The 24,918-nt window shown below is 36.1% G+C and overlaps 1 protein-coding gene across 2 annotated transcripts; it reads right to left on the bottom strand.

The window, feature by feature from the left end:
• Positions 1-2,396: 2,396 nt before the first annotated feature.
• Positions 2,397-24,908, bottom strand: LOC113774611 (kinesin-like protein KIN-7K, chloroplastic). 2 transcript variants are annotated; one of them, XM_027319178.1, is made up of 24 exons: positions 24,550-24,908; positions 23,773-24,042; positions 23,592-23,689; positions 21,330-21,419; positions 20,323-20,375; positions 19,094-19,159; positions 18,956-19,009; positions 16,683-16,742; positions 16,454-16,532; positions 15,577-15,644; positions 15,394-15,453; positions 13,322-13,426; positions 12,292-12,396; positions 11,940-12,047; positions 11,724-11,867; positions 9,634-9,816; positions 9,302-9,460; positions 8,052-8,282; positions 7,591-7,731; positions 7,366-7,491; positions 7,240-7,290; positions 6,400-6,447; positions 6,157-6,318; positions 2,397-3,222 (listed from the first exon to the last, which is right to left on the bottom strand). In XM_027319178.1, exons 2-24 carry the CDS (start codon positions 24,024-24,026, stop codon positions 2,644-2,646), a joined length of 3,024 nt encoding a protein of 1,007 aa, XP_027174979.1. In that variant the 5' UTR covers positions 24,027-24,042; positions 24,550-24,908; the 3' UTR covers positions 2,397-2,643. The 2 variants fall into 2 exon arrangements, with proteins under 2 accessions (XP_027174979.1, XP_027174978.1); XM_027319177.1 differs by having other exon boundaries at positions 6,118-6,318; positions 24,550-24,906.
• Between the last annotated feature and the right edge of the window lie 10 nt (positions 24,909-24,918).

Here is a 24,918-nt window from a genome sequence, read left to right as displayed (position 1 = left end):
ACGGTGCACTCCAACCTGGGGAATTTGAAGCTTTTAGATGTTTGCTATGGAGACCCGAACAACACAAAACAACGTGCCTTGTATTTCAAGGTAGGATCATCTCAATAATTGGGTCCAGACTCAACGATTACTTTGCATTTACTTCACATAATAGTTTTTGTTAAGAGAATATAAGTATTCTTGTAGATAATAAATTAGTAAGGGTATTTTTGTAAATAGTTTGTTAGGTTTGTACTCCTATAAATACTAGTTGGTCACTCATAATACGGTGACTAGATGTTTTCCTCCCAAAATACCTGTTGACATGGTATCAGAGCAAAAGTCCTAGGGTTAGGGTTAACATCTAGTCAAAAGTACTGTTCAGCCGCACTGTTCATTGCGGCACTGTTCACGCGTACTGTTCACGCATTACTGTTCACGGCGTACTGTTCACACGTCACTATCATCTCGAGTTTTGACCCTTTCTTTGGTTTGAAGTGCTATTCGTCATGGTTGAAAGATTTGTTAATGTGGTTACCACTGATCAAATTGAATGGGATCTTGTCCCTCGTCCTTCAGGTAAGCCTGTTGTTGGTTGTAAATGGGTGTACACTATAAAAGTGCAGCCTAATGGTTCTATTGATAGATTGAAAGCTCGTCTGGTAGCTAGAGGATTTACTCAGGTGTATGGAGTAGACTACTTAGAAACATTTTCTCCTGTTGCAAAGATTACCTCGGTTCGTCTTCTTATCTCTTTGGCAGCAACTTACAATTGGCCATTGCATCAGTTGGATGTGAAAAATACATTTCTGCATGGAGATTTAGAAGAAGAGGTATATATGGAACAACCTCCTGGATTTGTTGTTCAGGGAGAGAATTCGCGGTTGGTTTGTCGTTTGAAAAAATCCTTATATGGATTGAAACAGTCTCCGAGGGCCTGGTTTGGCCGATTTAGTAGTGTTGTCATGGAATTCGGTTTGACAAGATGTGGAGTAGATCATTCTGTATTTTATCGGCATTCTAATGCTGGTAAAATTTTATTAGTTGTTTATGTGGATGATATTGTGATTGCAGGTGATGATGTTGTGAGGATTCAGAAACTTAAATCCAATTTGCAGGCAAACTTTCGGACAAAGGATTTAGGTCATCTACAGTATTTTCTGGGTATTGAGATAGCTCGATCTAAATATGGGATTTATTTATGTCAAAGAAAATATGTACTTGATATGCTGAATGAAGTGGGAATGTTAGGTTGCCGACCTGTGGATACTCCTATGAATTCTAATGTGAAATTAGTAGGAGATCAAGGTACATTACTAGATGATCCTAGGCAATATCGAAGACTTGTGGGTAAATTAAATTATCTCACTGTAACGAGACCTGACATTTCATTTGCAATGAGTGTTGTGAGTCAATTTCTTGATACCCCTCGTACTAGTCATTGAGATGCTGTTATACGGATTCTCAGGTATCTTAAGAGTGCACCTGAAAAAGGATTGCTGTATCAAAATCATGGACACACTGATATTGAAGGATATAGTGATGCAGATTGGGCTGATTTTGCCTTAGATCGAAAATCGACCACAGGATATTGTGTATTTGTTGGTGGTAATTTAGTGTCATGGAAGAGTAAGAAGCAAACAATTATCTCTAGATCAAGTGCAGAATCTGAATACCGCGCTATGGCTCACACTGTGTGTGAGTTGATTTGGTTGAAGAGTATGTTACTTGAAATTGGGTTTGAGTATAAACAGCCTATGAATTTAGTGTGTGATAATCAGGCAGCTGTTCATATTGCGTCTAATCCAGTGTTTCATGAAAGGACAAAACATATTGAAGTTGATTGTCATTTCATTCGAGAGAAATTGCTTGACGGAGTTATCAAGACATCTCATGTACCGTTTGTAGATCAATTGGTTGATGTGTTTACCAAGAGTTTAGGGGACTCTAGGGTGAAATACATTTGTAACAAGTTGGGTGCTTATGATATATATGCTCCAACTTGAGGGGAAGTGTTAAGAGAATTTAAGTATTCTTGTAGATAATAAATTAGTAAGGATATTCTTGTAAATAGTTTGTTAGGTTTGTACTCCTATAAATACTAGTTGGTCACTCATAATACGGTAACTAGATGTTTTCCTCCCAAAATACCTGTTGACAGTTTTCTTTTCCTAAATATTGCATTTTCATTTTTGTGTTAGTGATCAAAATGAAGAATTTTTTCTGAGCCCTGCAGGTTAGTTGTAACTAGAGGATATATGAATCGAAGTTATTGCCTCTTCCTGTAAGTTTTTTTCATGTTGCTTGAAGCTCCACAACAAATTAGATATCGTATCCATGAGTAGTAATGTATCTACACAAAATCTCAGCTGAAGGTCGGCAGCTTCAGGAGCTGGAGAAGCTGGGCAAAAAGCATATTTATCTTCAGAGAAAAACGATCGGAGCAGCAGCACATAGATATTATTACCAAAAGGAAAGGTGTTTATAGAGATCTCCTTGATATTACAGTCCACCTACACAACATTGCAAGGATGGTAACCTAATTTGTACAACATCTACCAGGAGATTGATTACTAAGAGAACTCGGAATAGACAACCCAATCCCAATCACCAACACAAAGTAAACGAGAAACTTGATCCTTCTGCTAATTACAAACAATGCTCTCAAAATCCTTTTGCCTGCGTTGTACCATTCCAAAGTTCAAGATCATTGATCTTCTGGCCCTCTTTTGAAGATTCATGCACACCACTTTCAGCGCCTTGAGATTTTTTTAACTTCGCCACAAGAACCCACATGTTTGCAAGTTCATTTTCGAGATAAGCTTCTCTTTGTTTTGATTCTTCCACCATACCCTGTAATTCAGCCTCTTTTTGATCCTTTTCTGCCAGAGCAGCTTCATAGGACAGCTCCCTCTCACGGCTCAAGGCTAGTTCTCTCTTGATATCTGGGGGCAACACAACTTGTTTAACATGGCTCTCTCTTCGGCCATTACGAGTGGAAGTAACAGTTCTGCGCTGGGTGGTTGAACTTTTCTGCGCAGTCAGCTCGGCAGCCAATTTTTCATTGTGGTTCATGAGTTTTGCAACCTCTTCGGACAATGCCTTTAACTCAACCGCTGCAGCAGATGCTAATCCTTTGGCGTATGAACTCTCCTCTGCCAATTTCTGGTTCCGAAGCTCTAGCTGCTCTTTAGAGTCGGTTAACTCATCCACTTTCCTCTTAAGTTCTCGAATTTCTGTTTCCTTGGGGATATAACAAAAATAGGAAAAAAAAAAAGTTGTGCTTCAGTTATTAACCTTAAAAAAAAAAAAAAACAACCTAAGGCACAATCGGGAAAAACCCAAAAGCATGTAACTTACTGTACACAATCATGAGAAAACCCAAAAGCAAGAAAAAGCACTTGACAGTTAATCGTCACTCAATAAACAAGAAACAAATTATCAGTCGATTATTTATCAGTCATTCAACAAGAAAAGGAAGTGTCTAGAATATAAGATGGAACTAAAGAAGTAATGCTTTAAAAGAAAAAGTGCAAGTTGTTTTACATTAACCACATCTGCAGTTTGTTTGCAACTATTGTTTCAATATTACTATGAGAAAAATATTTTAGGATACGCATAATCTCCAAAGACTTTTCCTAAAAATATGAATTTTGCTAAACCAACTTTGGTTCTTAAGCCAATTAGTAAGAATGATATGGTAAATAATAAACATTCTCGAGAAGAAATCAACTAGAATTTTCTAAAAAGTAAAATTTTTTTTTGATAGTCAATCTGTTAAGCTAGTCTGAAAGAAAAAAAGTTATATGCATTGATGTCCACCACAATAATCAATAATTCAACAGAATTCACAAGAAAGTTGCTATTGCATAAGTAACTGGAAAAATCAATAATCCTTGAAAACTTTCAACCAAAGGCATTAAATGTAACAGTTACAGACATAAAAAAATAAAAAATTCTTGTAATTCCTGTTAGTGACTCACAAATTCTATCACTTGTGACAAATTCTGTCTCCAACAGTATATACGCCATTTGTGGCACATAGGCAAGGAGTAGATAAGTCAAAAAATTAAATAAGAGCTTGATACATGTACAAATTTAACAAAAAGTTTATTACTGATGCTAATTACCATATGAAGAAAATTCAGCTAATACTTAAAAAAACTTTTGTAAATCTCTAAATCTCACATGACAATTCATTTTTCTAAATTTCACCAAGTACATTGCCACTAACAAGGTGCAAATGAACTAAATTTCTATTCAAAAGTAGAGGAAAAGAGTTTTTTTTAACATTTCTCTCAAGAAGCATACAGTTTTTCTAAAAGTAACTGACACCCTAACTATGCCACATTTGGCTACAAAGGGAAACTGCCATTTTTGTTAATGTGTGATGCATAACAACCTTATGTAAGTATATTATTTTGACAACTCACTGATGATGCATTCCCTCAGCTTTTGACTTCTTTGACACTCATAGTAGTATAAAAAATGTCAACCCAGAAAGCACTCTGCTTCAAATCCTTGCTTACAAACCTCAGGGTTTATATAATCCTTGATTATGTCAGTTTCATCCTCAGCTAATGCAAGCACATGGCAAAAAGGCAAAGTAGCATCCAAAAGCAAGAATAGGTTATCAAATAGGGTAATTTGAAGGAGTTATACATCAGCATTTGCAAGTGAAATCTATTTCAGAACGTTCTTCTTTTTTATTTTCTTTTTGCAGTTGTATATTTTAAAGGCGCACCTACTGATGTGAATTAAATAACCGTATTATATTTGCATACATGGATTTAAGAATGACTAATCAAGCATACCTCTAAACCTGTTATTCATTTTAGAAACTTGATTTATAATATAATTTAGCTAAAATGAATCCAGGAAAAATTTGCAGGTCACAAGCAGCATAGAGACAGTGAATAGAAACATAATCTAGCAAAGGCTTAATAGCCTACACAATGAATGGTTTTGATCCCCATTTTCGCTATAAGGGAAAATTAGGAATATATTTTAAGTAAAAAGCTTGAAACTGTAGAAGGGGAGACTGAAACATAAAAGAAACAGTGAATGTACAGAGACATAGTAAGACAAGGGAAATCAATAAAAACAGAATTTAAAGTTTTTGCTATTCTTTTTCCATTGCTTCCTTTTTATATAATCATAGTATAGCTGTCAAACAAACCCATTTAACTAAATTTACCCATACCCGCCCATGAATAGATGGGTATGGGTATCTTAAATTTTTGCATATGGGTATAAATGAGTTACCCAATAATATCCATTTATTAAATGGATATTATTGGGTAACCCATCAAACCCAATTAACCCATTTAAAATTGTCTTTCCCCCAAACCTTCTCTCTTCCCCCACCCATTTTTTTTTTTCAAATTTTCATTTTGTCATGATGTTAATTACTTTTGTTTCATTATTATTATTATTATTTGTTGGTTTATCTTATCATTTTATTTTCTCTTAGTTTGTTAACTTGCTCATTTTTCAGCATTACCAATTTATGACAAGTTTTAGCCTCTTTTCGTACTTCTCCAAAATGAAATTTTAAATTTACACACGAAAAAATGCTAGAGGTTCAAAACTTTTGCATTAAGTTTTTATGTTAACTTTTATAGTACTTTGTTCAAATTTTTATATTCTTATTGTTTAATTATTAAATAGTATGTAATTTTGTGACAGAGTTCAGATGGGAAAAAAATTGATAATTAGGTTTATTGAGCATTATAAGTAAATATTTAAAACTAATGATGGGTGCAAAGGATGGTATAAATTGACAACTTAGTTTGCAAAAATGAATTTAAAATGAATTTACAAAAAGTTAAAATAAATGGGTTATAAAGTTACCCAATTCATTTTTTGACTTGCCCATTTATACCCATCTGATTAAATGGGTATAAATGGATTGACTCACTTATATCCATTACCCATTTTACCCAACCCAAACCCATCCAAATCACTCATTTTGACACGCTTAAATTTCTTTACCATTTTACCCATTATCATAGTAACACACTTGCTTAAATTTCTTTATTATAAGCAAAGAGCATATCAAAGAACTTGCATGGGCATTAAGGTACAACAATTAAGATGCAGCATATCCAAGAAAGCTGTAAAGGACATGACAGTTACTTGGACTTGAAGAATTAATGCTTCCTTTGTATCTTTTATCACTGAAACTTCGTTCTGTTCAAGTTCTGCACAAAATTTTTTGATTTCACTGTGTTGTTTTGAGTGGATGGCCAATGGGCTCAACTTCCTCTGCTCCAGGGCATCAGACAGTTGTTGTTTCAAGGAGGCAACTATTTCATGTAATTCCTCACATTCGTGGATCTGCTCAAAAGAAGCTTCCAGTTGAATAAATGTCCAAGTTGTTAACAACACTGTGAGAATTGTAACAGTTAGGTCCTATACCTTTTGATTTAGCTGCTCCTGAATGATTCGATTATCAGCAGCTTTAACCTGTATAAAGTAACCATTAGCATTCCTCAGAAAGAGGCTAACAAATAAGTATTATTGAAAATCCAGTTTATTCCTAATTCCATTTCGTATTCATGTGTGAAAATTTTCTCAAAATTTGAGATCCTAGTCAAATAAATGCCAAATGAATGAACCCTGGCAAACAAAATTCAGTTAAAGCAAAACTGCCTGAAGAGGAAGAAGTCTTCCCTCATGGCATTGGATGAGTACAATAAGTCCACTATGCAGAATAAAATATTTACAGAGAATTTTTCTGGCCAGGGAAGTTATATTACCATTGACAACTGCCTGCAGAGGAAGAAGTCTTCCCACATTGCAATAGATAAGTGCAATGAGAGCATTATGCCAAATAGAATATTTGCAGAAAGATTTTTCGGGCACAGGGAAGTTATATAATCATTCTTTTACTGTTTTATGTTTTTGGTGTTTGTTCCTCATAGATTATGCTATAAAACAGATGGATCCAACCACCAATGTTCCCACGCTCTTTTGGTTTGCAATATACATTACCTTCAAAGATTTGAAAACCATCTCTCTTTTGATGCTAATTCAGCGGTGAAAGAAGAGAACCATACCGAAGCGTCAAGTATAACCATATTAATATCAAAAGGTTAGTCAAAATTCAAAAAGCACGGGATGCTTTACACCAACTAAACAGTGTTTACCCTTTGACTTTAGGTTCAACTATATATTAACTCACATGCACCAAGTTACCCTTCATTTTCTGTCTAACAGCTGAATATCTGTTCTCTAAGGGTTTACAAGTTGCATTACCTCAAGTTCAAATGACTTCTCATGCAGTTGTGCCACGAGTTCAGCAAGAGACTGCAAACATGAAAACAAGCTTAGCCAAAGCTATAATGAACAAGAAGCTAAAGCTTTTAAACAGGACTGCCTTACTTGAGATTCTTCTAGTTTTTCCAATTTCTCATCAGACACAAGAATGGAATCAGTAATTTGCTTTTCCAGCGAAGCTATTTGTTCATTCTTCCTATTAATCTCATCATTCAATTTTCTGATCTCCTCCTGGTGTACAAAAAGAAAAAGACAATCTTACAATTACTTTCAAGCTTAAGGCTTGAAAAAAGAAGTTAGGGACCAAGACTACAGAGTAAACTAATTTACCTGAATGTGTTCCTTCCTGGGGTGACGTATTGCCTCCTCAGATAGTCTCTTAAGAGCACTTGAATGAAGTGCCACTTCACCTGACAAAATCTTTTGCTGCTCCCTTAGAAGGTCAATTTGATCAATTGTCTTTATGCTAGTCTAGTATCAGATAAAAAAGTAAAATTAGACAGCATTGAGCATAAGCTATTTACTTGTGCATTAGCTTGCACAGAATTCTGTAGTGAAAGAGACATTTTGAGCTTGCAAAATATGAATAAAGTACTGAATGGTGGAACATAGACAGTATGCTTTATTTTCAATTTCCATAACTAAGCAGTCTGATTGACATGCCAGTGAAGTACATCACTTCAGCACCAGTGAAAATCTTTGCAGAATAATGCTCAAAAGATTATTTGACATCACTCACACACAAATGCAATGAAGATGTTTACATTAAGGAAAGCCGCTGAATCTCATACCAGGGGAGTCTCCTGTCCCAAAAAGTTATCCTCAGGCAATTCTCTATCCTGTCTGGCCTCTGATAAATGCTCTGCTGATGGTGTGCTTTCTGTTGGTAGAGAGTGAGAAAGTCTTGATTCCATGCGAATATTCACACTTTCAGCCTGAGGGGTAGATGGTGTACTAGTTGACTTAACACCACTGGATTTATCACTAGTGCTAGTCAAAGTCCCTGTGCCACTTTCTCGTTTCTGGTAAAACAGCAAATTCAGAAAAACTAATTGATAACTGAAGATGTACTAGCTGTCTAAGCTGACCCTTTCAGAAACAAGTGGTAAAAAGGAGAGGAAGTTGAATCCATTAACACAAACTTAAACTAAATAAAAGCATATTAGATCAAAGACTTTGCCTAAACACAAAAGTCTACAAGTGTGGTGAAATAAAAAAGCTGAAATAGAATCTCAGATAATGGAAGTTCCTTGTTGATGAAAGATCTCGCACTTTCATCCAATTGTAATGCCTAACCAGGCTTACAGTTGTAGAGTATTTGAATTGCACATTGAAAATGGGACATGAATCAATCTGGCAAACATTGTGTTTGTGCCAACACCTGAGACCTTCATGCAGTATTAATTCAAATTTGTGTTTCCAGGTTCAGGCACCTTGTAAAAGTATAAATAAGTCACGGCCTCCATTATGCTGTGTACTACAGCAAAAAAAAGGATTGCATCTCATAGTATGAGGTACCCAGAAAAATGAAAGAAGTCAATAAACTATGAAATTCTAACGTGAATTCAAGATTTGAATGACCCATAGACTATATTGCCCCATTAAAGTACATGAACGAGAGAGGGAATGTTTTTAACAGATAAGAAATTTTCTCTTCCAGCTGATGCAAGCTGACATTCTCCTTTATGCCAAGTCATGACTTCTTGACTTGATTTGCAAGGTTGATGCAACACAAAATTGAGTGGCTCAATTTGAATACCAGAGGAAACACGTTAACTGAAAGCATCATTATAATGATAAAAAAACTAGCACCATAAACACTAGAATACTTCACAAGCCATAAGATTACTCCTGCAGAAAGTGGAATGAGAGCAAAACAGATCTCCAAAAACCCAGACTATTTGATTTTCTTTATATAAAATAAAAAATTCAATGCTGCCAAGCAAAAGGTGGATATAACTTAGAAACACAAAGGTATACGAAATTTAGAGAATTTCTAATATAACTCTAAAAAAAACAACACACAACAAAATATACTTACCCTTATCTTTAACCAGTTAAGCAATCCGTTCTTCCTGGTCTTTTTCTCCTCCTTCAATGTCTCATCTGGGGTTTCAGCATTACCATCAAGAGATACATACAAATCAATGTTTTCATCGTCCCAGATCAGATCTCGCCTTTTGTGTGGAAGATAAGCAAGCTACAGAATTTTTTTAAACAGTAAAAAAAAAATCAGACCACAGTTTTAACTTAAAAAGAAAAAAACCTAACCTTAAATGAATACATATATTTCTTGCCCACCACCCGCAACCCCACCTCCATGCTCGCACAAGAGAGAGAAATTGAAATGGAAACATTACTCAGTCACAATACCTCTTCTTCTCCAAAGGAATGTCTTCTCCTCAGCCCTGGTCGTTGAGGAAATCTTGATGATTGCGAAGCCTTTGTGGATACCAATATTAATTTAGTTAACCGTTGTATTCTACCCAACAAAGCAGCTTTAGCTTCTTCTTCTTGTTCCAATCTTGATTGGAGCCTGACTTGACCATCTTCTAGCTTTACAAATTACGCAAGCAGAGAGGAAAAGATTAATAGTTATAATGGAGCATCTGTTATCCAGATTAGCATAATATAGCCAACAGTTTCAATTAATTCAAAGTATCGCATATTAACAATATATTGACTTGTAACCAAGGTTCATTTGGATTGTGTTTTTAATAAACTTTAATGCAGAAAAGTTTTTCAAAATCCGTTAGACTGTGTGTTTCTTGAGTTTTTTTTTGGGTGTTCGTCCACCTCCCCTCCTCCACCCCCGCCACCTCTCTCTCCCCTTCACCCCCCCCTTCAAAAAATGACTGCTCCACTATTGCTTCCCCACTGCCACTCATTCCCCCCTCTCTTTCCTCCTCCCCCACAACCATCACCCCATAACCCAACCCTGCCACTCCTCCTCCTCCCTCCTCCTCCTTCCTTCCTTCCCATCCCCTCCCACCTTCTTCCTCTCCCCTCTTTTCTCTCCCAAAATCCCAGTCACGACTGGATCTGGTCACAGCTGGAAGTGGAGGGGGGTGGGAGGGGGAGAGGGAGAGGAGCGACGATCGGGTCATATCAGGTCACCACGGGTTGACCCGAAATTGACCTGTTTTCTTTTCGGGTTCATCGGGTTCGACCCGATTCTGACCCGAACTCTCGAAACCTCAACCCAAACCCATTAATTTCGTGTTAGGTTCGTGTCGTGTTTTCGGGTCGTGTCAGGAATTGCCACCCCTAGTGACAGTAGGGGCAAGAAGGGGAGTGGCGGTGGGGCAAGGGGAGGGTGAGGGCCTGAGAGAAGGGTGGCAGTGAAGGAAGAGTGGTTTCGGTGTGTTGTTTTTTGGGAGGTTACCGTAGATTTTGTTGGGAAAAAACAAGTTTAAAAAAAAAAAGAACACTCAATCCAAACAGAGGCCAAAATTTTTGCCACTATACCATGTAGAGTTAATCCATATATTAGTCACCTATACTTTCCCTTTGGAAAGCTGCCTATTTGGATGCGTTCCTTAAGTAGTCTCCAAATTTCCGATTCATCTTTATAAGCAGTACAAGGAACGTATATCAAGCAGATTACCATGATTCCAAAGCTGCACTAAGGAATTTAACCTTAATACGTTTAACAATTGCAAAAAGATAAAAGGCACCAGCATCAATGACGTACAATAAATTGCCCTGAAGAAAAATTGCTGTGAATATTTTCCTCCTCTCAAATGACACTGAACATGCGATCACAGAAATAAATTCTAGAAGGAAAACAAGGAAGATAGAAGTTGATCATGACTGGACTGACATAATAACAATGGTTGAATGGTACATATCCATAAGGCATAAGGAGGAATATCCACAGGGAGCATCTTTTACAACCAATACAGGGCTTTACATCCTTATAATGTTATGCAAATTTTTTGTAGATACCAAACATGCATAGTGTAGCATTAAAACCACTCGCATTGGAACATCCACAAGTGAAAATAAGATGCCAAATCAATCCAAGTCTAATTGCAAAGAAAGTAGCCAAAACCAGGCAGATAACTTGATGTTCTCACAAGATGAACTCTCCAATGTAGATCCTGGATCTCCTTTTCTAATTCCTCATAAAGTTTAAGTGCTTTCACTTTTCAGTACTAATCATAAGATTGTCATTCACTAACAACTTCACCCTTTCCCTCATTGGGAAAATAGATACGCATGCACACAGACAGAATGCAACCACTGAGAGAGAAACTTCATTTAAGCACAGAAGAGAACTTTATATTCCATATAAAATTTCAGAAACAGCAAATACCATTTTTAACATCAGTAAACAACAAGAGGATGTTGCATATGACAGTAATTTTACATTATTAGACATAATTCAACTAAAGTGAAATGTAAATGCCAAAGAAAAATATTTGAAAAAAAGGAAGGGAAAAAGGAGCTAGAATCCTTGCCTTCTGTTTTAGGAGAACAATGTCATCTCCACTGTCCTTGATTTGTGGAACTGTAACGATGCCCCTCTTTAGCTGTTCTAATTCTTCCTTCAGGCAACGTATTTCATTTTGGTACTTTTTGATAAGTGATTTCTCATCGATTATCTGCATGGTTTACAGGCTTTGTTGTAAGGACTGAACACAACTTTTCAAACAAAAGAAACCTCAAGAACTTACCTTATTTTGTGCTGCCTGGACTTCTATGTGTTTTGCACGGTGTGCAAACTTCAATGTGTTATGTGTCTCTTCAGTGTTGCTTGAAGAGGGAGTGACAGTGCAAATTAGCTGCAGTTCCCGCACCCCAAAAAAAAATGAAAAACATTAGAACAGGCACAATAGCTGCTTTTGGCTCTGTTTATATTTCATTGGTGGGTGGCAGCATGGACTTTGGGAATACAGTACCTAGACAGCTTAACAGCTTTTTCATTAAAGCTTAAGAGTATCTAAGAATGGAGGTGTTACAATTGACTAGCACAAATTTAGCCAGTAATAATAGTTACAAATAAATCCAAATAATGGAATACCATACCGATACACGACCATGGCCACTTAGCGAGGACTGAAGAAGCCTCGTCAACTTGGAGTCTCTGTATGGGATATGAGTTGCTTTCCCATCTGTTAACTTTGATATAACCTGTTACAAGCACTAGTTAGCATGTCTCACATACAGAAATAACCATGAGAAATTGACAAGCATTCCAAACAATGGTGGACGATGAGTAGATCCGATGAAGTATGGGCAAGACAACAATGCTCAGGAGAAACAAACTACATAATCTGTCTCCAAGTTTAGAAAATTGCATACATATTAAAGCTCACATAGTTTGCAAATAAGGCCACAGGCCAGAACAGAAAGTAGAAGTGCATGTGTAATTTTTTTTTTTAATTGTAATCTGGGGGGCTACATGCGCCCTGGGTTGGTGGTGGGAGCTGCAGACTTGCAGCAAAGTTACACAAAAATTGAACACATTCAACCTCAGAAGCTAATCATTGAACAATCCAAACATTATATGTTCTAACTGATTGTGTACACGTAACACAGACTAACAAAGATTTTTGCTCCATAATGTGCAATGGACTTCACAGCAGCAAAAAAGCACTAAGTGTTTCAACCTATGATTGAACTCAAGTCCAATGGAAGCTAAAAGGGCAAGAATAATATTCCATCCATACAAAACAAAGAGCTCAATTTGCATATAATCAACCACAAATATTCTGTAAATCATGGTTTCCAAGAAATCCAATTTAAGTAACAGCTTATAAAGTAAGTGTTTTTATCCATTTTAACTTCTTGAGTACAAGTTGCGGGACAATTTCCAATATGACTCAACCGATTCCACTTAGATTATAGATTGCCTCGGGTGGCTTGACAGGTGGCATTGAACTTTCTTGGATTCTATTGTTATAGATATGTAAGTAATGACAAAAGCAATTAAAGGAACAGAATTAAAAAATTAGACAAACACAGAGAGAACTCAGGAACATGTCGTTTAAAAAAGAACTTCTAATAGAGTGAAACTATTATACTGACAACACAACCAGAATGATTGAGGCCTCACAGTTCCAAGAGTTAGCAGGCTTTTATTGATGTAGGCACCCTCTTTCCGCCGCACACCTGTAGTTTCAGCCCTAGAGCTTTCAGAACCAGCCAAGTCAATGAGATTCTGCAAATACAGAGACAAGTTAAAATAGGATTCATCAATCATCTTCACTAGTTGACAAGTAAAAGATGTTAAAAACAACACAGAAATATGGGCAGCATGGGATGCTGTCAAACGAAGAATTGAAGAATCTTAACCTTTCAGCCAACTAAGTTTTCATCATAGCTCTGGCCGAATCTCAAAAATCATCCTAAATCTTTGATCAATTCTTTTGAGAACTTTTCAACAGTTAAAAGTTTTTAGAACTGTTCACTGTTGCAGTTATTGAATAAGTTTGGAATTCTTGATCAGAAAAATGGAGCAAGAATAATATAATAGTTTTCTGAGATTAAAAGGCTATTTCAAATATGACAACTTGGAAAAAGCAGCATCTTTGAAAGGGGAAACAAGTTGAACTTATCAATGCAATTTTTGCTAATCTTTAAACATCTTCTCGGTCTTCAACATTCCCATAGTACTGGCAATCAGAATTAACAAGCTGGACAGTAGCTTTCCCTGCTCAAGAATAAGCCAGGACATGAATGTCACCTACAGGAGTTACAAAATTCTCCTCAAAGATACTAAGATAACTTTGATATACTTCACAAAAGCTCGGACAATGGCTCTGGAGATAACTTAGATAAGGGAGCTCTTTTGGCAGATGCAATGGGTGTCAAATGTGGCCTTGCTGAAAGTGAATGCATGATAAATGAATTTAATGATTCTTATGGTGCAGCTGCTCGCAAGAGAACGAGAAAGGATAAAAACTCAAAAATCTCCTGGAAAGTAGGAGATAGGAGCACCAAGACTGGAATGAATAGTGGCATACTGTGAAACATTCTCTGAAGAGATCTTCAACACTGGCTAATAAACCTCAAGGAAGATTTCTACAGAAGCCATAACAGGAATGTGGTAAAACAAGAGAGTTGCCATGGCACTTGTAATGACAATAGGTTTGGCCAATTTCCTGGAAAAGCAAAAAATGAAGTCTAGGAGAAGCATAATTTCCTTGAAGTCAAGAAGCAAAATAGCAGCCCAAGAAACTATATATTGGCATGGAAAGTGCATTATGCAGACCATATTAATAAATTAGTGAAGTCATGTAATCCGTCACTGATGCAGTTCTACCTGCAAAAAGCATGTTGCAAGTATGAAGTACCAGAAACATGTAGCTACATTTCCGAGCAGCCAATAATTCAAGCAGTTTCTTTCTTCACAATTCAAGGAAGAAAATAGACATTGAAAGGGATTGCAAGTAGTTGTATCCTTCCTGCAGGGCCTGTGTAGGAGTGGGAACTGAGGAATGAAATATGGCTGGATTGATAGGGAGAGGAGAAAGCATATTTGGTAGCTCAAGACTGACTTTTACAACACACTCTTCCAGCCATCTTGGAAGATACTTTATTTGCATGCCTTTTAAATTAGAAAAAACTTCATGAAAATTCAAGATACTAGAGCTAGGCCACAGCTTCCTTGGGGCACCACTTTTTGTGCCACCATCCATAATTCTAAGAGAAAAACAAGTCAAAAAAGAACACACATTTAGCATCAAATTCTCGACACATTCAACAAGAAATGAAGTATCCCACAAATCCTCCATCTTTTTCTGGAAAAAAAATCATCAATGTGCCCAGTACGCTTGAAAAATGCACCAATGAAGCATGTTGATGCTTTAACAAGAATAAGAAAATTCTTGCTTAAAAAATTTTAAAAACAAAAAAATAAGCATGAGAACAATCTTTCTATTGCCATGTGTAGTATTCATTTTAGACAATTCCCACCAAATAATAATATGATTGTCCATGGATAAATATCTTTTGTTGTAAGAGAATTCATTTTGTAGACCTTTTCACTCGAACCATTAATTTTTGTCTTTTTACAATGTTGGCAACTTGTCATCAATCAAAAGTCATAAGGATAATCAACTTAGGTCCAACTAGAATTCAATAAAGGTCGATGAATAATAAAATCTTTAAGACTTGAATACTGACCAGTTGTGACAAGGTAACAGCTTCTCCTTCACAATTTTCACAGGGACTACCCTCTATTGTCTGGTTGACAAGATAGCAAAAGAAAATTGCATTTCAAAAAAACGTCAGATAAGTGGAACAGCGAAAAGTTAAACTTCGAAAGGTGAAAGAAATTATATCGAATTAACTAAGACAAAGAAATACCAGGGTAAATATTGTATGGCTTCTGCTGCTGAGTAAATTGAAGTTTGTGGACCCCACATGCCTATGCTCTGTTGCCAGTAAAGTTAAACAAATATTAACAAATGGCAACAAGAAATGATGAATGGCAACAATGAAAAACAATATATTTCTCTGGACAACCATACATTAAAAAGCTCTGCATACTGAAAAGGTAACAACTTCAAAGTTTTCGACATAAGGTACAAGATATTTATCCAAAATGTTTCACTTGAAAATACGTTCATCAAAACAAATCACCAATTTTTAGCCTGAAATATGCACACTAATCTAATGATAAAAAGGAATAAAACTTAAAAGCATGAATTCTAAAACACAAATACCCACAGAGAAAAACACTGGCAATAACAAGTACAATTAATATAGACTCCATCTACATAGTTTTAAAAAAAACTGAAATTAAATTCTAATGATGTGAAACTATTAAACAGCTTTTGGAGGAACTTATACTGAAGCACAATCACCAAGAGAGAGCTTAGCATTTTAAAAGAGGAATTGTCCGCGGTCCAGTGAAAGAAAGGACAGACACAGCAACATCATTAACGAAAAATGTATGTTTCTCACATTTCTCAATAAAAGAGAAGATTTGGTCTACTTGTTCAATCTTTTTGATAGGAAACCCCCCCTCCCAAAAAAAAAATTCAGGGGTGGGTCTTTTACTTTCCCATTAACAGAAGATGCATACACCTGATCCCTTTTCATGTTAAAATTGTTGAAATTACAGTATGCATATGGCTGCAATAGTAAAAAATTTCTTCTGGATCTTGTAGCTATGTTTGGATCCTTAGTGTACGAAGTTGGTAACTCTATTGTATGATGACAAATAAAAAGAGCTAATTACCTTCCCCTGCTGCTATTAGAGAAAGGGCGTGAGCTGGGGATAGCACAACTTCCTCCTTGATGCCTTCGACAAAGGTTCCCTATTATGAAGCATAACGTGGAAGAAGAGGTTACAAAACTGTCATGCAGAAAATCTATTATGAAGCATAACGTGCAAGAAGAGGTTACAAAACTGTCATGCAGAAAATTTAAGTAATTTGATCAATCTTAGGGATGAATGAAGAGTGCACCTGAGCGTCCTCTCTAATTCTCAAGTTTTGTCCAGCTGGATTAAGCAAGTCATTAACAACCTGATTGAAAGAAATAATCAAGGATAATAAAGCTACAGTTAAAAGTCCAACTTTGTATTTTAACAAAGTCTATTCACAATCATTCACAGCATAAATGGTGTCAGCAATCTACAAAAAAAATGTTAGTTGACTCAGGTATCTGAACAAAGATAGTGGTTGAAAGACTGATTGTCAACAGAAAACATAGAGATGAAGCCCATGCAAAATTAAACACACACAAGATGAGAGGGGAGTGGGGGGAAGCTGATTATGTCCAACTTCTCAAAAGTCATGCACAATGGAGAAAATGGTAAACAAGATTTGTGGATATCCCACACAAATCCATGTCAGGTATATATATATATCATGCACAATGGAGAAAATGGTAAACAAGATTTGTGGATATCCCACACAAATCCATGTCAGGTATACACACACACACAGACACATATACACAGTTGTTACTTGAGAGATATCTTAGCAACAGAAGAAAATTAAGATTAGATAAAATAAGGGAAAACAACTATGATGTTGTACTACCAAATGCTAAAAAATGGTTTATTATCCAGGTAAAAGATGCAAAATAAGTGAAGATACAGAGAATAACCAATTGCAAGCAAAATAATAGAAAGTTGCTTTTATTTATTTAGTCACTTAAATTTTTTGTTTCATTTGGTAAGGAAAGCGTGGGAAGAGGGAGCTGGGCTTTTCTGCTCATAATTTTTTACTCAAAGAAATTGATATTTAACAGCACTGCACTATCTCAAGATCAGTGAGACTTTAGATAAGCTACTTTAAAATCCAATCAGCAGTTTCCTAATATAGTGAGCAGCCAAATAGAAGCGCAAAACTTAAGTTATCATACAATCAGTCGGAACGTTAAGGCATTTGGTAAAACTGCAAATTAAGGTCTGAAATCTAAAGAATGAAATTTTAAGTTCTGAAGTCTTTATTTGCCGGATTCATAAACTCAAATCTCCTTGATAATCAACTGAATTTGGGCACTGAAATTAAATATTATATTTGACATGTATTATATGGTTCAATACCAATAATATGCTTAATTTCACATTAAAGTAGTTTTCCAAATATTACTTCTCTATACTAATAAACTCTACACTAACTTAAAAAAATGTTATCCTTTATATGTGAGAGAGAGAGAGAGAGAGTTTTTATTCATGTGTAATAATGTGTTTAGGGAAGAAAAGGCATCTTTTTTGGGATGTATGAGAAAGAGATCATGTTTCGAAGTATGTTAGAGAAGAATGTGCGAGTGCGAGCAAGCAAGAGAGAGAGAGAGAGAGCATGTGTATGAGTGAAAGTGTCTGTGTGTGTGTGACAGTTTGTGTGTATGTGTGAAAGTGTGGGTGTGAAATAATAATTTTGAGTTAGTACTATACTAGCTTACAAATTGAGAAATTTTGGGAAAGGGAACAGGAAGATTCAAAAATCATATGGGCAAAAATTTTGGGAAAATTTTAAATGGGGTTGTGTTACTATTTATAAAGTCTAAAATAAATTAATGCTGTAGGTAATATATACGAAATTACACTTACTGCACAATGAGCACTCATAGGTGCACATACACTCGTATGTGCACATTCAAGCGGACATATGTACACATATATCAAGTAAAATGTGCACATTCCGATGTACATGTGTATTCACCAACATGGACACTTTTATTCATTATACTCGTATGTGCACATTTCAATTGATATTTGCATATTGCGACGTACATTCATGTTCACCAAAGTGCACATCTATAATCATTAAGAAGCACATTGCTACTCAATAAGGTGCACATTGCTAAGAGGGTGATTTTGTCACCTAGTAATTAACTTATTGGCCATTTTAATCTGTGATCAACTAACCATACCCCATTCGCAAAATTCTAAAATTTACATCCTTAAGAATTTTCAAACTTCCTATTCCCATTTTCCATATTTTGCATATGAATGATAAAACTTTCACTTGGAATTTTGTTTACAAATTAAGTGGCTCTTGATGTCTTCAGAGGTAAGGGAATTCTGTTATGAAACAATCTTAATTAAAATAGCACTTAATTAATTAATTTTAAGTATTTAACGAGGTTATCAAAACACCCTTGTTATTAATGTATGTAGATGAATTATGTTATCCAAACATGATATGCCTCAAAAGAATATAGGAAGTTTTGCAGCAAAAGCAAGTACAAGCATCACTTGATTGCACAAGAATTGCTTTCATCTTACCTCGTTGTAAATTTCCAGATACGAGACTCGGAGGAGAAATTCTCTGCTTGGAGTCTGAAGCATAAAGAAGAAGCTTAAGTAATTAGCTTCAAAGTATTCATTGGAGAAGGTAATGCAGGATAAATCTTTTTACACTACCTCTTGAATGATACTGAAAGCATCCTTCACTGCCAATGGTATAATGCCAGGAGACCTCTGATCACCCTGAGGTGGATTCAAGCAAACAAAATTCAGTTTCTCCACCACACAATGTTAAATTTTCTCTATTGTTGTACTTAACTCTCACTAAATACTTGCCAGTGTAGGATACAACAATATAATTCTGAGAGACTTCTCCCTCAAGTAAGCAAAAGCTCACTGCTGTAATTTTATTTAGAAAACTTAACCCTAAGCTCAGTTATGCAGTGAAGACATGCCTCAAAATCTCTAAAACCTATTGAACATGATTGTGCAAGTTAGTGGTCCACAGAACCATAAATCATAAGAAAATTTTCATGTACAAACTCTGTGCTCCTTGATCGTTGTTTTTCTAACTAAAAAAGAAAAAAACTTTACTCCAAATAATTATCATGATCGTTTAAGTAATCTAGCAATCTGAGAAATCTCATATTTATATTTATCTCCTCAACTAAAGCAGCAATCACAAATGATCATAGAGTTGGTCCAATGACATCATAAAATATAACTCCTTTAACAGGTTGTAAGACATGTTAAAAATCTGTGAAAAAAAATTCTCTTATCGTCCTCAATTAGGCATGCTTTTGAACCCTGCTTTGCTATACTCAAAGAAAGCCAAGTTTACTAGCTTAAAGGTTTCAATCCACTTTTTCTTTGAGTGAAGGTTCAGCACTGCAATGACAAAATGTGCCCATGGAGCCATTGTAGTGCCATATATTTGAACAGCAACCAAAAGGGAGGCCAACCTCTTTGGGAACCCTTGCCCTAATCATATCGCCATATATTTGAACAAGATATTTATGTAACAAAAATTCCAGGCAAACTTCTGATGATAACTGTACAGCTCCTTTCAAACAGCTCAACTGCCAGCCTTACAAGATTACACTCAACAGCAACCCTTGCAAAGTTATGCTAAACTGAAAGCGTTACAAGATAGATGCTTTTGAAAATCAGGAGCCAGAAGCATTCAATGCACTTTTCATGAAGAAAGAGGAGAATTTCTTTTCATATAAGGTGATATAGCGTCAGCATTTGTAACACATAATTACCAGACAACTGTAGTATTATGAAAAAGAACAAAGAAAAAAATTCAAACCTTTCAAAGTTTAGATTCAGACAAAAGGGTAATTTGGAACTCATGCATCCAAACATTCAAATTCAATTAAAAATTAAGAAATCAATTTACTTACATGCATTGTATGAGTCTTCCCACTGCTTGTGACGCCATATGCAAATATTGTGCCTGTGATATTAGTAAACCAACTGAAGTTGACTCTAAAATAACAACAGAAGTCTTTGGGATGCTATTCTAAGAGACTTGCAAGAAAATCAGACTCTTAAGGAATAAAAGAACAATAAAATAGGCTTAACAGTCCGAAAATCTGACTCTTGAGCCTATTACTTCTGTACTATGGGGCAATTCTAAACTTTGAACCAAAACTTCAACATTCCAAACACAAAGAAGAATAATTTTCCCTCGTGATTTATAAAAACTTAGCATACTGCCAAAGAGGCTGATTGCAAAACCATAGGTGACTTAATCTCAGGATGAGACAAACTAACCAACTCCATTTGTTTCCTGTTCAAAAAAGAAGTAGTCTACAATTTTTATAATCAGAAACCTCATAAGAATAAAGAAGTCCCTGTAGGATGAAACAAATGAGCCCATGATGCTTGCACGTCCAAATCTAAACCTCCATTATGGTCACTTATTTCTTAGCTTCGTTATAGAGAATAGCATCATATGAGCTATAACATACAGTGTTGTTATAATTTCTTACTCTTTTCACTCTTAGCTCATCGTAATGGTGGTCTATATCATCCCTCAGTTCTTCCCTACAGAAAAGATTGGAGGTATCTTCTAAAGTCAGCTTCTTCATCCCCTCACACACAAAAGCAATGCCAGCACGTAAAGGTGCGGAAAACGGGAGTTCTTGACGATAACCTTATGTTACTCAGATGTTGAGAAGAGCAATTAAGTTTTTACCAGATCTTATGCAGGCCAATCAAGATTTAATGTACATCAGTTGCTAACATATAAAAGCACTAGGCAAACAAAGCACAAAAACTGAACAAATATCCATTTCTGATAATCTTGTGGAGAATACACTACCAAACTCATGCATGTTAAAGAATTGTGAATATGCACACAAATTGTAGAAGACGAACACAGTGACAATAGAAAATTACTAATTACCATTAATGCCTTCCATGGCACCACTGATGACATGCTGTGCAGCAACATCATAGACATGGCGTGTTGTGGTTGTGGGGCCAAAGACACGATCTGGATGCATTCAAGTACATCAAGGATAAACACCATCAGCAAATTGAGCTATTAAAGATCTATAAGAGTATGAGTTGAAAAAGCAAACTACTCCAAGAAACTTGATGAACAAGTGATTTGAGATTAATAAGAATGTCTGCTGACATAATTATATACCCAAGAACAAACTCAAAGTAAAATCTAAATTAACTACAATAAAGAACTCTAAGATCATGTGACTGGAAACATTACGGGAATACCCATCCCTTCACCATGACTTCAATGAAAAGCTCAGAAATGGTTCCATGCACGGGATGTGCTGTGTTACTATTACAAACTCAAGCTCACTTGACGAAACAAGTTGGCAAAGTGTGAACTCAAAGGAACTAAAAACACCCAGGATATACAGGACATAGTTTTAAACTTTCCAAAGACCAACATAATCTGCATTCTGTACACCATGCTTGCTTGAGGAAAGACCAAAACTCGATGCCATTTCCCACAGAGAAATGACCAACTGCAAAAGCATGTGACAATGTCCTAATTAGGATATTCAATTAACTTTCTTTGGCAGAATTCTTAGACTTTGCAGTCCAAACTCTTAGTGACTACCTTGTATTCCAACCTCTCCAAGAACATCTGACTAAAGTGAAGATGAATCCTAATTTGACCACATACCAAACAGTCAAGTTCAGCCAACAAAGCGTGCAGAATCTGACAATTGAGGAGAGAATAGAATTTTCATAAGAATAATGAAGTAATTTTTCTGAAATCCAAAAAATATTGGTCATATGTTGCATCTTGACAATTATACCCCAACTTAGCAAAACTGAGAGGTATAGAATTGATAACTATAGATATTTCAAGAGATCTTAACTGTTGTCTCTAGAGGTTAAAACCAGTTATGTCAGTGGGCCAACCAAAATAGTCGACTTCGTTAACATTCTAGATGGTTCTTCCATGGTTAAGTCTGGGGTTGGTATTCAAGAAACACATGACACAAGGGACAGGACTTAGCACCTCAATGCAAAAGGTCACTGTAAGGAAATGAAAGGCTTAAGAGTGCTTAGCAATTGAAGAATCTTGACTTTAGGAGATGGAATTAGCTCACTGACTGATGATGATTGCTAGGATTAGAACATCATTCAAGTCATGAAATGTGACTCAAGCTTGAGGCAAATGGATTTAGCACCAGGTTCTCTGCAGAGAATATGGTACGGTTCATGCTAGGGCCTTCTTGGAAGAAATTGATTTATGCTTCTAGTGATGTAAATCCTTTTTTTTAATTAATTTTTCCCTGATTTGGGTTTGCGAAGAGCTTCCTGGGTCACTGAATGCCAATATTTACTATCTGTCTTCCCACTTTCTTATCATGTGACCAAACAATAATTATACCTAAGCAACTTGTGGGGCAAATATGATGGCAATCTTCATATTTTTTATTGACAAATTATCTTAAATGTGCCAGCAATTTTTTTTTTTGTTTGGCAAAAGTGATGATAGTACTAACATACTCTTAACCTACTCTGAAGGGTAAACCAACTGGTTTTCAGGAGAAGGGGAGCTACAGCAAGTTAAAACCCATCTCCAGCCCAGAGTAGTACATTTGCATACTCTCTGGACGCGATTTTAAGTCCAACTTTGACTTGCCAGCCAGCCCATTGAATTGCGGCAAAAGCACCAACTGATGGTCTCTGATGTTGGCTTACAATAGAAAAAACATACATGCCTTTCCCTAACAAAGAAATTAATCTGGAAGTGGCTCCACTGAGGCCTAAAATTTCTTCCCCTATTTTCTAGGCTTTTCTAGCCCTAGAAATCAGTCAACTAGAAAAGCATGAAAACTTCCTTCCAGCTATCATCTACTGGAGTTATGTGAAGGCATTTTTAAAAGCCAGTTCGATACCATTGGCAATTTCATCTGTCCCTCGTCTGCAAGTCCATCATTTCCTCATGGTCATTTTGTAAGAGTACCAACTACTAGATGAACAAATAAAGCTTCACTCATTACCCCTTTAAGTACATATTAACCGTAGTACATTGACCAGACTGTTGTCCTATCTTCAATTCTCATAGGCAAAGCCATAAAACGAATTTAATCAAAAGCAACTTCAACTAAACCGGTCAATTTGCAATTGAAAGCGAAGACCAAAAAAGAAGGAAAAAAGTAATCATCAAAGTAAGAGGACAAACCATATGCATAAGCTATAGACGGATTATGCTCATTTCTCACTATCGTATCACCATCCGCATACCAAGCAATCTCCTCCCCTTGTCGAATTTCCCGGGGGCTGCTCAAAAGCCCCGCCAGAATCACTAATTATTGAAATAATAAAAATCTGTAATTTGGCACATATATAATTACGAGAAGGACCTTAGAGGCCGAAAGCGCACTGTGACAGTAACATTTTCTTTGGATCTCTCAGCATCCAACCCCAAACCCTCGGCATAAAAGTACTGCGGCGGCTTGCTTCTGGCCGACGATGATGCAGGCGAGCTCAATCCATCTACGGAAGTTTCTGGAAACTTCTTTGACGACGAAGTGGTAGACGACGCAGGCGAATTGGCCTGCCTACCGTTAGTCAATTTCTGAGACTTTTGCGGCTTTGATCCACGTCTTGTAGCCATGAAACTATTCCGCTTCCTGCCCAACAACACAAAGAAGAGTGTCAGAAATCGAACCAAAAAAAAAAAAAAAGACAGTCCTACAAATTATTCGTGACTAAATCACCTACATTTTCATAATTAATCTCGAATTTTGGGCAAACATTTTGCAGGATTAAGAGAAAACAAACAAAAAACAAAAAATGCTTCATCAGTTTCGTCTTAAACACACTTTTTCTGGCTACTTTTTAGCGGAAGAAGTGGAACTATTAACTGAAGCAAAAAAGAACGGTCCAAAAAATTCTGAACACTACCGGGAAAAAATATAACAAAAGGAAACAAAGGAAGGAAACAGGCAATGCAGCTAAAAGCTTCACCAAAACCTCGATTTTAGGCAAAAAAAAAAAAAAAAAAAAGAAGGTTTAAATCTCAATTTTTTTGCCAGCAAACAATCCTTAGTGAGAGTTAAAAATTCGACAAAAACAAAAAAAAAAAAGAAAGGACTACGAACAATTGAATAGAGAACAAATGCATCGAGCAAAATTACCAGGAATCAGTGGCCGTGGAATCGTCAAAGTGAATCTAACAACATACATACAAAGTGCATTAACAGAATTAATCACGCAAGTTTTGGAGGCGTATAATATATGTATCTATCTAGAGAGAGAAAGGAGATTTGGAAGAAAACATCATCATCATTATCACTATCATCACCATTCCACTCAACACACACACACGCATTGACAAATGATGACGGTGGATGCTCTTTCTCTCTCTCTCTCTCGTCTGTGTATGGGAGTGTGTGCAGTGTGTGAGAGAGAAAGAAAGGGGAGCAGGAAAGAAAAAACGAGTATTAGAGAAGAAAAAGAAAGAGAGAGAAGTTGAGCGGCAGTAATGTATTTATCAGATTACAGGT

The sequence above is a fragment of the Coffea eugenioides genome, chromosome 6, assembly GCF_003713205.1.
Source record: "Coffea eugenioides isolate CCC68of chromosome 6, Ceug_1.0, whole genome shotgun sequence".
Lineage (NCBI taxonomy): Eukaryota > Viridiplantae > Streptophyta > Magnoliopsida > Gentianales > Rubiaceae > Coffea > Coffea eugenioides.
The sequence above is the reverse complement of the archived record's forward strand: the minus strand, read 5'-3'. Positions and strand labels throughout refer to the sequence as shown.

Coding starts and splice junctions, on each gene's coding strand:
- LOC113774611 (XM_027319177.1), bottom strand. CDS start 24,026: ATGGCTACAAGACGTGGATCAAAGCCGCAAAAGTCTCAGAAATTGACT. Junction 16,533..16,682: donor GAATTAGAGAGGACGCTCAG/GTGCACTCTTCA, acceptor GCTTCATAATAG/GGAACCTTTGTCGAAGGCAT. Junction 13,427..15,393: donor CTGTTACCTTGTCACAACTG/GTCAGTATTCAA, acceptor CTGTATTTGCAG/AATCTCATTGACTTGGCTGG.